Below are 16476 nucleotides of genomic sequence, written 5' to 3'. Positions count from 1 at the left end.
CGTTCATGGGATTTTCCAGGCAAGAGTACTGGAGTGGGGTGCCATTGCCTTCACCATGTCTGGCATATAGTAGGTGCTTATTAAATACTGGTCATTGAAAGAATGACGTCATTGCCTCCTCCAGCTGTCCCCCACTGAGAGCGGGTCCCGCCACCCGGAACCGTGCTGTCCACGGTGCTGAAATCTATGGCTTCTCTCTGAACTGTCCGCGGTGCTGAACTTTTCATCCCTACCCAAGTACCTGTAAAGAATTGGTACTTCTTTTGCCCCCTGTGTATCACTGAGCTATCCTCAGGCCTGAGAACGCAGTGAGCTCTCAGGAAATGCCCTACACTCACGGAGCTTTTAGTCCCCATTAATAAAAACACCATCATTGATTTTTCCTGCCTTTGGCTCACACTTATTGAAACTTTCCACAAGCCATGCATCATGCCAGTATCTCTGCATGCCTCATCTGACCGGAGAGTTCCAGTAGATCTAGGCAGTGGACACTATTAGTGTGCGCATTCTACAGACAGACACACTGAGGAATGAAAAAGATGTGGGACTTTCCAGGAAGTGGTGGATTTGGGGATTCAAACCCAGGCCTTCTGGACTCAGGATGTCCTGGTCAGCACCTCAACAGGTAAGCTGATAAATCTAAAAATAAAATAAATTTACACAGGAAACCCATTGTATGCAGGAGGAAAGTGAGGTGCAAGATAGGCAGATAGCTAAGATTGCAGCCCTGAAGATGAATCAGAGCCAAAACCAGAGGCATTCTAAAAGGGTGGTAAAAGCAAATACCCAGATGCAGTTCCCTCACCCCCTGGCTGGATGGTATCAGAAACAGGGCAGCAAGAGGCAGAGGGATTTGTGAAGGTTTCCTGGGAGAGAGGCAGGAGAACAGCCATGATGAATGGGGAAATCATGGTGTGTTTGTTTACTGAGTGGATGAAGGAAAAGGATGAACCTGAGACAGATTCTCACCCCATGACAAGGACTTAGGTGTCTCCAGGTCCTGAAGGCTGAGTAGCTGAGACCTTCACCCTTCACTCCTAGTAGACTGTGGAGTCAGGCAGCTACACCTCTGACTCTGTGGCACCAGGCAAGTTGTTGAACTTCCATGAGCCTCAGTTTTCCTCATCTGTAAAGTGGGTTGCTCTGAGGATTAAAGTGGGCAATGGGCATAAAAATCCTCAAAACTATGCCTGTGGAAGGCTGGACAGATGGAACTTGTTGTAGATATCATTATTAGTTGTGAGGCAAACTCACCTTCAAATGCATTGCTAATTTATATGGCACATTCAGTCATCAAATATTTATGAAGCCTTTTAAACATTGAGTGGCCTAGCAAAATGCCACAAAGCATATAGGGTGGTCTGGAACCAAAGCACTACCATCATGTTTTTGCATATGCCCTCCACCTAGAGCAAGATCTCTCTTCTGCTCAGTTTCCCCTCATCTTCTGAGACACAGGCAAATGGTGATGATAGAAATGGGGTAGGCTTGCCAGAGCAAAGGGGCCATGGAAACCCTTCTCCTTAGCTTCCCACCTCTCCCAATCTGACTCCCCCAGCATGAGGCCAGGGGTAAGGTTGAGTTCCAAGAGCCAGGATCAGTGCCTGGCATATAGTGGGTACTCAATGCTTGCTGAGTAAATATATGAGTAAATTCACAAAGGAGTTAAGTGGCACTTGCTATTAGCAGCCTCAGGACTCTGCCAAGACTAAGAAAGTGAATTAAGGTTGGCAAGGGGCAATGGGGCTCTACATAAAGACATGAGAGGGGGCAGAGGCCAGGTCTACACAGTGTAGTCTCCCATATGTACGTTCAGGATATGCACACAAGAATTGCATTGTGTGTGCCTGAACGTGTATTTGCTCATGTTACCAGGGTAGGCAAGCGAGTGTCCATGAGTGTCTGTGTGTACATGTGTGGTGTGATGGGATAATTACACATGTGTACCATCTGAGTGCAGGTGAGGGTCTGCACATATGTGCTGGGGAGTGGGGTGTGACTGTATGTGGGACATGCTGGTGTGAGCTTAGGTATGTGCAGGCTTTTGAGTGATATGTTAAATACAAACACGTGTGTGTGTGTGTGCACTATGCAGTTGTATAGCATGTGTATTTTTGCTCACTTGCATACACGTGCAGACTCCTCTGAAGCTACATATATCAGTGTGTGTGTGAGTGCATCATCTGCCACCTGTTCAAAGCGACAGCTTTGGAAGACCAGGGAAGGGTTATCATGTGTGTACCTATATGGCCTTGGCATGTACTCTTGTGGACATACGTGTCTCTTGTGATTTGGGGCCCTAACAGGTATACATAGGTACAAGCCTGAGTGTTAGGGCACGGGTTGATATCTAGATGACATGGATGCTGTAAACATGCTTCAAACGTGTGGATATATCTGTGTGCGTGTGTATATGTGTGCAGATACACATGCCTGTATCATGGGGACCGTGTCTGTGGCACAGACTGTGTCCAGTGTACATGTATGTGTGTGTCAATGGGCGTGTGAATCTGCACATGTGTCCATGAATGCGCAGTCACAGGCACATGGTCTTCATAGAGACTTGGTGAATCCTAAGCACTTCTGTTTACACAAGGCAGGCAAGCTTGAGTGTGAATGTATGGGCCCCAGTGTACGCCGGTGTGGGCAAACGTGGGTGGGTCCACGGGTCAGGGGCAGGTATTTCCTCAACTCTGAGGATGAACTCAGATTCAAGGAAAGCCCTGATCCTTCCCCCCTCCCCCTCAGCCTTCAAGACCTCCCACTCTGGGCATCACCCCCACTGCCTTCAGCAATTCTTTCTCTCCCTGCTTCTCCCGGTCACCACCCCCGCCCTCCCCCCCCCACACACACACACAGAGCCTCTCCCAGCATCAACTGTTCTCTCTACACCTCAGGGCTCTACTTCCCACCTCATCCCCTTTCTTACTCCTCCCAGCGAGCCCCCTCTACTCTGCTGATGACTCCTTCCCTGTAAGTCCCACAAAGTCATCCAATACAATTCTTTCTCACCCCTCTTACTGCCTCCGCTTCACACCACCCCTGTAGCCAAGACTCCAGTTTGCATCAGAGTTAAGGGTGAGATTTCAGAGAAGAGATGGGGCTGGGGGCAGAGGAGAGTGAGCTTGGAGGAGTCAGCCAGGAACCCACATAGACCCCCTCCTCCAGGGCTATCCCCTCTCAAGTGTTAGGCAGTTCAGAGAAGGGGGAGGGGCCAGTAGGGGGTTTGGATGTTCACCTCCCCCTCCCCTTGGGCCTAGACTGTGAGGGATGCATGGGGGTCTGCTCTCCTAACTCTGTAGGCTAAGGGCTGAACGAGATGACTTTGGATTTTACTGGCCCTTCGCCCACCACCAGCCCCGCCCGTCAGGAATGAGTTCAAGGAAAGGAGGCACCTGTCCCTTTAAGAACACCCGCGTCCACGCCAGCACAGCCCCGCGCTAGCAGCACACGGGAAGCCACCGCGGCGGGGAGCGGGCGGGCGGGGTTGGGTTTGTGAATGGAGAGTCACAGCACAGGGGGAGGGGAGAAAGGGGGAGGGGCAGCGGGGGCGGTTCCCGGCTCCCGGGACTTCCCACCAGGGTCCAGAAGGCCGGGGTTCATCATCCTTCTCTCTCTCTCTCTCTCTCCCCCTTCTCTAGATTTCTCTCTCTCATTCTCTTTCACACACACACACACACACACGCACACATCACACGCACACATCACACACACACATCACACACACACATCAGGCTGCCTAAGGTGTCCTGAAGCCTGCCGGCTCAGGCTTGGCCGATACACCTCTTCTTCCACCTCAGCCTTCTGGAAGGGAGTAGAAGTGAGGGGAGGCGGACCTCGGTACTTAAAACCCAAGGTTGAGACCTCTGTAAGTCTTGAACCCTGGTTGGGCTACCACCCCTGCCCGCAAAGGTCCCCTGCTGAGAACTCAGGAGTGCCCCAGGCGCCTTGGTCCAGGTGTGCTGGCTTCTCCCCTACCCTGCCTCAGGGGTGCGGCGGCGGCTTGAGGGGGGAAGGAAGGAGTCATGCCCCTCCGGAATCTCTCACTCCACCCACCCAAACGCAGAGCGTGGGCCTGGGCGTGGGCCTCGGTGCAGATGGCGTTCTGGCCCCAAAATAGCTCCACCCCACCTCTCCCTCCCTCCCTCCCTCCAGCGCAAAGTGGGTGAGATGAGGATGGGCTGTGAGGGGTGCAGGGGGTACTGCACTTCCAAGGGGTCGGCTCCCTGCGGAGAAGGTCGGATAGGTGTTTGTTCGGTGGGGCCAAAGAGGCGGAGAGGGTGAGGCCCTCAGGCGACTCCCCCAGCCCCCATTAGGGAAACCAAAGAGTTAACTGGAAAAGCACCTCCAGACCCCTCCATCACAGCTCTCTTAGGATGCTGGAAGGGGTCTCCCCGGCCTCCTCCCCCAGTCCTTTCCACTCCCAGGGTGAGGAGTACCTAGAGCTCACCGGTAGTCCTAATAGTCAAGCCCCTCTACTCAAATCTTACACGCCCAGGGCTTGGAGACCGCTCCCCCTGCACCCCTCTCCGAATTCCGAGGCGGGTCCGCAGCCCAGCCCACAGGACAAGACTCTTTCCAAGGACCCTGGAGGATTCATTCGAACTACCCCGCTCCTTCCACACGAAGCCGCTAATAACTTATTCAGCACAGACAACCCAGACTAGACCGTTTCCAGATGGAGCCCCAAACCCTCGCCCGCGTCCACACGGGCCTCCGCGTTCAGCCGTGTCCACACGACCCCAGCAGCGGCAACCAGGACCCCCTGAGAGCCCAGCTGTGTCTACACGGATCACCTTCTCAGGCACCCTGACTCGTCTACAAGGGCCACCCCCTCAGAAGTCAAGCCGCGTGTACGCGGGTCACCCCCTCAGGAGCCCAGCCGCATCCACACGGACCCCGAGCCCAGTTCGGGTCCACATCGGCTCCCCGTCCCGCAGCCTCGCCTCCTACCTCCAACGCAAAGCAGAGACATGTCTCCAGAGTCGCCGGCGGGCCGGCTCTGTCAGGTCAGGTTTAGCTGCCGCTGGGGTGGGGCATGGCGGGGGCTGCAGCCCGCGCTCGCTCAGCTCACGCCGGGGCCCGGCCTCCGCCGCCGGCCATCTTGGTTCAGCACCGGGGGCGCGGACAGCTCCTGACGTGGTGCTGATGAGAGCCTGGCGGGCGGAGCCCACGGACGCCTGATGGGGCGCGGGCGCAGCGAGCTCGAGCGGTGGGGGTGGGGTTTAAAGGGCCGGAGCGGGGTGGGGGCTGAGGGCGGCCACCACGCAGATTCCCTTCTGATTCTACGTGTTTTCGTTTCTCCTTTAGCTCTCAACCTCGAGATCTTGGCTGTCTCTCTGCTCTTTCTGAGTATCTCTATTTCTCTGTCTCTTTGCCTCCGTCTCTCTGTCTCCCTCTCTGGGTCTCTCTGTTCTCCTCTCTTGACTCCCGGTCTCTCTCGGTAATGTGTCTCCCTCTGTGCTTCTCTCTCTCCGGTCTCTCTGTGTCTCTGCCACGCCCTGTTTAGGTCTCTCTGCGTCCCTGTTTTGCTCAGCCTGTGGATCTTTGCACACACTTGGACTGGATTCCATCCTTCACTCCCTTGTGTAACTGGCAACTCCTATTCATCCATCAATGCCCAGTTTGAATATACCCTTCTCCAGAAAGCCTTACCTAATTCCCCCAAACTGAGCCCTGACTCCACCTTTCTGGACTCCCCTGGATTCCAACTCTTCCTCTGGTTGGGCCCTGACCCCAGCATAGCTCTGCTCACCATCTCTCTCCACACATCTGACCCGCCAGTTCCAAGTGAGCTGGTGGCCAGCAAACCTGTTCAGTCTGTACTGCCAGTACCTAGAACAGTCCCAGGGGCTGAGCCCCAGAGAGTCCCCAGCCCCCAACATATATGAAGGAACTTCATCAACACAAGATGTATATGGAGTTAGTGAAGCCTGTGTTCAAAACCCAACTCTGCCTGTAATCACCAGCATGACCTCAGACAAGTCATGTGACCATTCTGCCTCAGTTTCCCTGCCTGTAAAAGAGGTAACAGGAACTCCTTCATAGAGCTGCAGGATATACTGTATAAATTAACACCTGAAAGCACTTGAAATAGTAATGTATAACACTAACCATTGTTGTGATTCTCATTGCTTTAACATTTTTTATTCCATATCCATTAACCATAGGTAAGGAATTTGTTGTTCAGCCACTCAGTCGTGTCTGACTCTTTGTGACCCCATGGACTGCAGCACGCCAGGCTTCCTTGTCCTTCACCATCTCTCAGAGCATGCTCAAACTCATGTCCATTGAGTCAGTGATGCCATCCAACCATCTTGTCATATCATCCCCTTCTCCTGCCTTCAATCTTTCCCAGCATCAGGGTCTTTTCTAATGAGTCAATGCTTCAAATCAGGTGGGCAAAGTATTGGAGCTTCAGCTTCAGTCCTTCCAATAAATATTCAGGGTTGATTTCCTTTAAGATTGACTGGTTTGATCCCCTTGCAGTCCAAGGGACTCTCAAAAGTCTCCTTCAACACCAGAGCCCCAAAGCATCAATTCTTCAACATTCAGCCTTCTTTATGGTCCAACTCTCACATCAATACAACTTGAAAAACCAAAGCTTTGGCTCTATGGACTTTTGTTGGTAAAGTGATGTCTCTGCTTTTTAACACGCTGTCTAGGTTTGTCACAGCTTTTCTTCCAAGGAGCAAGCATAAGGAATAAGGAGCAGCGATGACAGGTGCTTGAGTACAGAACAGTATCCTCACAGTGGAAGCTCCTGTGGGCTGCTTCCCCTCCCCAATCTATTGTCTCATCTCTGAAGGATGAACTGTGTTGAATTTTGCTTTTCATTCTCCCACTTTTCCTCATAGTTTTACCACATATTTATCATGGTTTGTATATTTTTTACTTGACACAACTAGAAAACTCACATTCTTTTAACTTTGAGTGTGTGTGTGTGCAACACAATTTTACTGATATTCATCTGAGTTTCCGTGGTTAGCTGTAGAGCATGCATTTTCACTGCTGTATAGTATTCCTCTGGCCTATTACATTTTATTAAAGTATTTGTTTATTTAATTATATGGAATGCAGGACCTTAGTTCTCCAACCAGGGATTGAACCCATTCCCTCTGCAGTGGAAGCGAGGAGTCTTAATCCTGGATTGCCAGAGAAGTTCCTGATTAGTACATCTTTATCTATTTTCCAGTTGGTGAACTTTAAGGTTGTTTGCCCACTGGGATTATCACAAACACAGCTTTTATAACCATTCTCAGAAATGTAGGCTGGTACATGTGAGTAGTGATAGCTTGATCATAAAACACCTACATACTTGGCTTCATGAAATAATATTCAACTTGTTTTGATGTGGCTTCAGCAATTTACATTGCAATAGCATCATATAAGCATCTGACTGTTCCACATCCTTGCCAACACTTTGAGTTGTCTGGGTTTTTGAATTGTTCCAAAACAGAAAGGGTGAAATGGTGCCTCATTTTGGTCTTGATTAGCTTTTCGATTGCTCATAAAGTAGAACACTTTATGTAATTTTTTCGTTTCTTATTAGGGTGAAATGCCTGTTGAAGTCTTTTATTTAAAAAAATATGATGGTCTTTTCCTATTGATTTGTAGTTATGAATCTTTTGTTGGTTTCATATGTTGTAAAAATCTCCAATTTTGTGGCTTGTTTCTATTCTATTCATGGTGTCATTTTCTCAACAGAAGCTCTTAATTTTTAAAATAACCTTTTTATTTTGGAAAGATGTTGGATGTATAAAAAAGCTGCAGAAGCACAGAGCTCTAAAAAGCACGGAGCATTTCTGCACACCCTTCATCCAGCCTCCACTAATATTAACATCTTACATATGGTTACAAGGTACATCACACTCAGTTGCTCAGTCGTGTCTGACTCTCCGTACCTCATGTACTGTGGCTTACCAGGCTCCTCCGTCCATGGGATTTTCCGGGCAAGAATACTGGAGTGGGTTGCTGTTTCCTACTCCAGGGGATCTTCCCAACCCAGGGATTGAACTTGCATCTCCTGCTGTGGCAGGCAGATTCTTTACCACTGTACCACCTGGAAAGCCCTACAAGATACATATGTCAAAACTAAAACATCAACATTGGCATTTATTATTCACTTATTGTTAACTAAATTGCAAACTTTATATTTCACTAGTCTTTCCACTAATAGTCTCTTTCTGGTCCAGGATCCAATCCAGGCTCTTGCGCTGCATTTAGTCATCTGATCTCCTTGGTCTCCTCCTCTCTGTGAGTTTCTTTAGTCTTGCCTCATTTTTCACGGGCTTGACAATTTTGAAGAGCACTGGTCAGGTATTTTGTTGAAAGCCCCCTGATCTGGGTTCATCTGATATTTTCTCATGATTAGACTGGGGTTATTGGGTTCGGGAGGAAGACCGCAGAGCTGGGGTTCCCTCCGCATCATTTCATACCGGAGGTCCCTGATGGCCAATGACGTCACAGAGCATGTTAATTTTGATCACCTGGGTAAGGTGTTATCTGCCAAGTTTATCCACTCTCAAGCTATCATTTTCATCTTTCCCTGCTCTGTCATTTGTAAGCAAATCACTAAGCCCAGCCCACATTCATGGGGGAGGGAATTCACCATGAGTGAAGTAGTGAATGGAAGTGGTGAGTGGAAGTTTCTAAGAAGCTCTTAATTTTAATTTCCTTTATCTTACTGTCATAAAATAAACATCACAAAATTTACCATTTTCATACATTAAAGTGGACAGTTCAGCGGCATTTAGCATGTTCACAATGCTGGGCAAGCACTACTTGGTTCAGTGCAGTTCAGTCACTCAGGCGTGTCTGACTCTTTGCGACCGCATGGACTGCAGCACGCCAGGCCTCCCTGTCCATCACCAACTCCCAGAGTTCACTCAAACCCATGCCCATTGAGTCAGTGATGCCATCCAACCATCTCATCCTCTGTCATCCCCTTCTCCTCCTGCCTTCAATCTTTCCCAGCATCAGGGTCTTTTCAAATGAGTCAGTTCTTTGTATCAGGTGGCCAAAGTATTGGAGTTTCAGCTTCAGCATCAATCCTTCCAATGAATATTCAGGACTGATTTCCTATAGGATGGACTGGTTGGATCTCCTTGCAGTCCAAGGGACTCTCAAGAGCCTTCTCCAACACCACAGTTCAAAAGCATCAACTCTTTGGTGCTCAGTTTTCTTTATAGTTCAACTCTCACATCCATACATGACCGCTGGAAAAACCAGTACTGCTTCTATCTAGAACTGAAACATTCCATCCCCATCAGCAGGCACTCCCTGTGCCCCTCTCCCCTGAGGCCCTGGCAACCATTAATCCATTTTCTGTCTCTATGGATTTACTTTTAAATTCTTCCACTTGATCAGTATTTACCTTTACAGTAAGCACACTTTTTTTCCTTTGAGGCATAATCAACATGTAACATTATATTAGTTTCAGATGTACAACATAATGATTTGATATTTGCACACATTTTGAAATGCTCATCATGTGGAGTCTAGTTAACATCCATCACTATACATAGTGACGGATTTCTTTTCTTGTGATGAACAGACATTATGTTTTGTTTAGGGAATCCTTTCCTGTCCCAGGATCAGAAAGATATTTTCATAGCATCTTCTATATCCTAAGCCTTGTCATTACAGTCAAGTCTTGATCTCTCTCAGAGGAGGCGATGGCACTCCACTCCAGTACTCTTGCCTGGAAAATCCCATGGACGGAGGAGCCTGGCAGGCTGCAGTCCATGGGGTCACTAAGACTCGGACACGACTGAGCAACTTCACTTTCACTTTTCGCTTTCACGCATTGGAGAAAGAAATGGCAGCCCACTCCAGTGTTCTTGCCTGGAGAATCCCAGAGATGGGGGATCCTGGTGGGCTGCCATCTATGGGGTCACACAGAGTCAGACACGACTGAAGTGACTTAGCAGCAGCAGCAGCAGCTTGATCTCTCTTGGAACTGATTTGGGAGTGTGGCGTGAAATAAAGTCCAATTGTATATATTTTTTCCAATGTGGATAATCAATTGTCCCAACACTCTTTAATGAAACGGTCACAAAGCAAGTTTTTGTACAAGTGTGGACTTCATAGTGGACACAGAGCGACCAGCGTACACAGTGCTGCGGGGTATCTGTCCCACCTGGGGTCTGTTCTGGCTCTTTCTTCTGTCCTGGGACCATCTATCCCTGTTATAGAACTTTATACCTGTCCTTGATATCTGCTAATAATGCCATTCTTTCATCCTCAGAGCATCTGGATTGTTCTTATTTTTCTCTCAGCTTGTTGGGTTCTGTGGAGAAATCCAATTAGGACTTTGATTGAAATTGCATGGAATCTAGAAACCAAATAAGGGAAGAATCTTTTCTCATATTGACTCATCTGAAGCGTGAATACAGGTCTTTCCATTTGTCTTTCAGTAAAGCTGACAACTTCCTCCATAAATCTTCCATGTCTTCGTTTTTCAGATTTATTTCTAGGTAATTTGTATATTTGAGGCCATGAATAAGTAGCCTTTTTAGGTTACATTTTTTTTTTAACCTGTTAGTCACAGGAGTTTAAAATGCAATTGGCTCAAGTATCTAAGAAATTTGATTAACCTTCTGTAAATCCAAGAAATAGATCTGCAGATTCTTTGAGATTTTCATTGTACACAAAGATGTCATCTGTAAATGAAGACATTTTCCTTTCCTTTCCAGTCCTTTGGCCTTTCTTTTTTTTTTCCTAGCCTACCATACAGGTCAGGTACTTTAGTACAATCTCAGACACCATGGTAACAGGCATCCTTCCCTTGTTCTGCATTTGAAAGAAAACATTTCAACATTTACCATTAAATATGATATCTGCTATGGGTTTTTAATAGAAAATCAAATAAAGGAGATCTACTTCGATTTACAGTGTGTTAAAGTGTTTTTCTTAAAAAAAATTTTTTTTCTTTATCATGAACAGGTGGTGAATTTTAGCAACTGTATTTCCTACATCAGCCAGGATAACTATGTAACTCTTCACCTTTAATTTGTTAGTGTGAATTATGTTCTCTTAATATGTTTGATACCCATTGGTCTCTCTTATTCTCTCTCTCTCACCCATCCCTCATCTCTGTCCTTTTGCCAAAGACCCTGATAAATTGATCGCTCAGCTCCAATTAATTTTTAAGCCCAGGTGTCCCATTTCACTCCCAGCAACAACTTGGCTCATTCCAAAGCTATTTATCTGAGCTATCTCATCTCCCCACTTAATTATGCCCTGCTGTCTTTCTCTTGCCCTCTCTTCTCTGTGGCTCCCTCCTTCCCTGACTCTCCTCACTGCGCATCTACAGTCATGAATTTTGCAAACTCCCTTGCACTCTCTATCTCTCTCTCCTTCCATCTCTCACGTAGCTTCCGATGTCTCACTTTCTCTCCACCATCCTATGAAATCCACAGATAAAAATTGTTGAAAGAGAGATGATGGGAGATAGCTCACAGACTGGTAAAAAGTGCAACACACACATATAGACACACATATCCGTGAAGAGTGCACCCGCCCCCTTCCCCACTCCACCAAATGCACACACACACATCCCTCCCAGCCATCCAAGCTCCTGGCCATCCCCAGAGACTCTGCTCTTATTAAAACTTTCCAATCCCTGGTGCCAAGAGAAGCTGTGGAGACGTTTGGGCTTTGGATAAGAAAATTCCTCCTCCACAGCATCTGCTGAGCTCAGCTTTCTAGTGGGGAATGAACAGAGCTGCTTCTAGAATCCCCACACAGGGCAACAATGTTTGGTCTTCAGATAAATTTCCAGTCCTTATTGGGTACACGTGATGTTTCTGGCACTGAGCGAAGCTCCACGAAGGAGATAGATATGAGTCAGACGTCAACCAGTTTGTCCAGCAAACATTTCTTGGCACCATCTGGATGCTGGGAACCACTTTCGTCAACAGGATCCAACAAGTGCCATGGTCCCTAGCATGAGAGTTGGAAACAAAAATAAGCAGAGAAAATCAAGGAAAATTAGGAGGAAAACAGGGAGGGTCCCATGATAGAAATGGTGGAGGAGAAGGTAACCGCCTCCTCCTGGTGGAGGCAACACAGGAGCTGAGACCCAAGGAAGGAGAAGGAGACAGGCATGGGGAGAGTTGGGGGAGCGGGGTTCTAGACAGAGGGCAGAGCAGACGCAAAGGCCCTGAAGTGTGACTATGGCTGGTGTGTTGGAGGAATACCAAGGAGGCTGGTGTGGCTGGAGCAGAATGAGACAGGTAGGAGATGAGCAAGGGTTATAAAGAGTCTAGGGGATATGGGGAGGAGTCTGGGACGCAGAGAGACAGACAGACAGGAGGAAACTGACAGGGAGAGATAAGGCCTCAGCCCGGGGGGCAGAACATAGACTCAGCAGGACCAGAGACTCCATGGGCACTTTGTGACCACCAAGGCCTCATCTTCACCCACAAACCCCATGCCAGACCTCTCTCTGATGCCCCAACTGCCCAGGTTGGGGGCAGGGAGGGGTGACTGCACTGTGCTGAGCTCAGTGTCATTTTAAGAATCTCTGATTGATCATTTTAAGGATCTCTCTGAGGCTGCTCAGGGGAGCAGGGATGTTCAGGGTGGGAATGTAACTGGTGGAAGGCCAGGGAAGGATCCAGGAAGGGGCTGGCAGGACCCACAGGAGTGCTGGGCAGGTTTGGGTCATTCTGAAGTCTGAGCCTAGAGGACAACTGGATGGACTGGACATGCGGGGTGAAGGAAGAGAAGTGATGAGAATGAGTCCAGGCTTTGGGACCTGGGGAGCGGAACGATGGTGTAGCCGTTCACCTGCCATGCTGATGAAGAAGTTGATCTCAGGGTGAGAAACTGGGACCTGTGCTTCAGACTGGCTGAATGTGAGATGCTTACAAGGCACCCAGTGAGAATACCCAGTACAGTTGGATATTTGAGTCTGAAGTTCAGGGGAGAGGTTGGGCTGCTGATGCAAATGGGAGAGACATCAACATGAGGTGGGGTGTAGCCACTTGGGGCCAGAGTGCAGACAGAGGGTAAAGGGCTGCCTGGCTTCTAGGACCAAAATCAAGACATCAAACTCAGGCTTCCACCGTCCAGCTGTTTCTCTGTCTGTGACTCCAGTCCCTGTAATCAGGGTAGCAAGCAATGTTATGTGTGGGGGACATGGAATTCAGAGCCCTTGGGACTGTCCTGTGGAACAAATCCTCCTCTTCCTCTGACAGTTCTGTTATCAACGGCCTTGTCCTGGGGCAGGTCGGGAACGGGGGGGTACTGCAATAGATGAGGTAGGACATGAGTCCTGAGGCCAAGTTTCTCATAATTATTTCTCATAATTGGAGAGGACAAGAGAGCTCACGTGGTTCCTGAAGGCCCACTGTGTGCTTGTCAATGTGCTGGGTGCCTGACATACCCTATTTCCCTTAATCCTCTGCAACCTGAGGTGGGTGCAGTTCTGTGCTCATTTCACAAATAGGAAGACTGAGTTCCTGAGATACTGGGGAGACAAGGCTGGGATATAAAGTAAGATTGGACCAACTCTCGGAATAGGCTGTTTATGCAACACAGATGTTCATGTAATCACTCATTCATTCAAAAAACACAGCCTGGATCCACACCCATGTCCACACCATGTCCAAGGCCTGGGGAGGGGATAGATCCTGCCTGGGGTCCGTGAGAAGGATGTGGGGCCGAAGAACCCGATCTCTGCAGTCAGTGCTGAGAGATGACTAAGGAGGAAGGAGGCTCTGATTGGTACACTGGGAAAGGTGTCCTGGAAGAGAGGAAGAAGAGGTCTCCCTAGGCACTGAAGAATTGGAGGAAGGGCATTCCTAGCAGAGAGCATAGCAAATATTATATCAATAACCTCAGATACACAGATGACACCATCCTTATGGCAGAAAGCAAAGAAAAACTAAAGAGCCTCTTGATGAAAGTTCAGTCACTCAATCGTGTCCAACTCTTTGCAGTCCCATGGACTGCAGCACACCAGGCTTCCCTGTCCATCACCAACTCCTGGAGCTTGCTCAAACTCATGTCCATCGAGTCAGTGATACCATCCAATCATCTCATCCTCTGTCATTGCCTTCTCCTCCTGCTCTCGATCTTTCCCAGCACCAGGGTCTTTCCCAGTGAGTCAGTTCTTTGCATCAGGTGGCCAAAGTATTGGAGCTTCAGCTTCAGCATCAGTTCTTAAATGAGTATTCAGGACTGATTTCCTTTAGGATTAACTGATTTGATCTTCTTGCTCTCAAGGAACTCTCAAGAGTCTTCTCCAACACCACAGTTCAAAAGCAACTTAAACTTTCAAAAGGAAGTGAAAGAGGAGAGTGAACAAGTTTGCTTAAAACTCAATTCAAAAAATGAAGATCATGGCATCTGGTCCCGTCACTTCATGGCAAATAGATGGGGAAATAATGGAAACAGTGAGAGACTATTTTATTGGGCTCCAAAATCACTGCAGATGGTGACTGCAGCCATGAAATTAAAAGTCACTTGCTCCTTGGAAGAAAAGCTATGACCAACCTAGACAGCATATTGAAAAGCAGAGACATTGAGGACAAAGGTCCTAACCAAAGCGTTAGGCAAAGGGAGGACGCGCTCCCTCATAGCTCACCCCATTACTCCTTTATGCCTCGGTTATGAGCTATGATGGATTGGCCTAAGGAGGCTAATAATACAAGACAGCGATTGAACTGGCCAAGAGCGTGAGGCCTCGAAAGGGGCAAAGTCATGGGACTGGCCAGGCGGGGCTCCGGCCTCAGAGGCGGGGCTCAGTCTAGAGTCCCCAGAGTGACCAGCAGGGGGCAGCACTGGGCCAACGGCTGATGCCCACGCTTGGGGGTCACCTGGAGTGAGGTACCAGCTCAAGAGGAGTTATTTATTTAGCAAGTTCCTTCAATGTGCCAGGTGCTGGGCAAAACTCTACAAATGTTCACTCCTTTAATCTCCAAATTGATTATGTGGGCAGGGATACAGAACAAAAATTTTAAGTCACATACCCAAATTCGCACAGCTAGGAAGTGGCAGAGTTGGGGTTTAAACCCAGGGAATTCAGCTGCAGCCCTTAACACCTACATTCCCAAATCCTCTAAAATGACAGTTTTCGTTCGTGTGTTTTTTAAAGCAAGGGCTCCCTCTCAACAATTACTGAGTTCTTGCTTACCTTTCTTATGCGCCATCTGCCCGGGTGCATACAACCATTTCCATTCCGCAGGTGTGTACAATCATTCCATTACTCGTTTATGCTTCGGTTCCATTAAATCAAGGCGTAAAGGAGTGACTCTTGGAGTCGAGATGCTTTTTATGTCCAAAGCGAAAATCTCAAGAGTTTGGGAGGCTCATCCACCCTCGGGCCTGGATCCAGCTCAGGGAAGGAACCAGCAGGAACCCAAAGCCTCTGCCTTTTCCAGTCTCCAGGCCCCTGCTGCCCCCACTGCCCCAGTCAAGGCGCTCGACACGCCCCAACTCAGATGTGCACCCTCATTCATGCCACCCTTCCGAGACCTGCTTGCCCGCCCCAGACTGGCTGAAGACCCCATGGACTCCCGCCCAGCCAAGGGAGAGGGCTGAGAACACTCGACAAAGGGGCTTCAGCGATGTTATCTTTGACAGGTGGGAAACTGATCAGAAATGCCAAAACATGTGCCCACACTGCTGACAGTAGGAGGTACAGCTGGACCCGAAGCCACGCCTCTAAGACTACTATTAAGGCACTGCCAGGCAGGTCTGTATGAGTCCGGGTGCCCTGCAGAGAGTCCTTTGAAAATGTTTGAGACCCAGATGCATAAACACTTGGGCTCTAGAATGCAAAAGGGGAACGCCAAGCCCAATTGAACCCATGTTTTATTATGTTTAAGAACAGGATGCCACCTTTATTGTGGTTAAAATCGACCCATCTGGAAAGAGGCCTGGGTTGGGAATGCTCTCCCTGAGAAGACCCCAAGCAGATCGCCGGCAGTTGTCTACTTGAGAGAGCTGCCTGTGGCCAGTAGATTTCCAAAGCAAAAGGATAAATTACAAGAATAATTAACCCGATGCGCATTTAGCACGTGGAGCTTCTGCTTCGAGCTGGGAGTGTTTTAACTCCTTTAATCCCAACAGCGCCTCTACTGGGTGCGGCTGTTTTGATATAGGTTCAAGCGACGGGGAAACTGAGGCACAGGGAAGTCAAAGAGCCGAGGAGGGACACAGGTGGAGTTTGCACCTCACCAGACCCCCTCATGCGGTCGGCACCCTTGACCCCTGTGTCGTCTTCAGCCTTGTGTTCCACGGCGGCGTCTTCAGTGGAACGGGAGATGCGGATACCATGGCGACCGTTTGATTTGGAAAGGGTATGGATGTCGGGTACGGCGCAGTTTGGGGTTCCAGATCTGGAAACTAGGTCAGGACTCCTCTATGTCCCCTCCAATCCCCGTTCTCCTCCCCGGATTGCAATCCACAAGGCAGGTCGCCTCCCGCCCTGGACCTGCAGGCCAGCCAGGATGCAGCCCCGCC

General features: G+C 48.8%; 1 protein-coding gene across 1 annotated transcript in view; it reads right to left on the bottom strand.

The window, feature by feature from the left end:
* UNC13A (unc-13 homolog A) overlaps positions 1 to 15161 on the bottom strand; it is a 75526-nt gene extending 60365 nt beyond the window's left edge. The window contains exon 1 of the mRNA XM_069590292.1: positions 15146 to 15161. Coding sequence (XP_069446393.1) covers positions 15146 to 15161 — 16 coding nt within the window. The remainder of the gene's footprint in view (positions 1 to 15145) is intronic.
* Between the last annotated feature and the right edge of the window lie 1315 nt (positions 15162 to 16476).

Source organism: Ovis canadensis, chromosome 5, assembly GCF_042477335.2.
Source record: "Ovis canadensis isolate MfBH-ARS-UI-01 breed Bighorn chromosome 5, ARS-UI_OviCan_v2, whole genome shotgun sequence".
In the NCBI taxonomy this organism is placed as follows: domain Eukaryota; kingdom Metazoa; phylum Chordata; class Mammalia; order Artiodactyla; family Bovidae; genus Ovis; species Ovis canadensis.
Note: the sequence above shows the minus strand (reverse complement) of the source record. Positions and strands in the feature narration are given on the sequence as shown.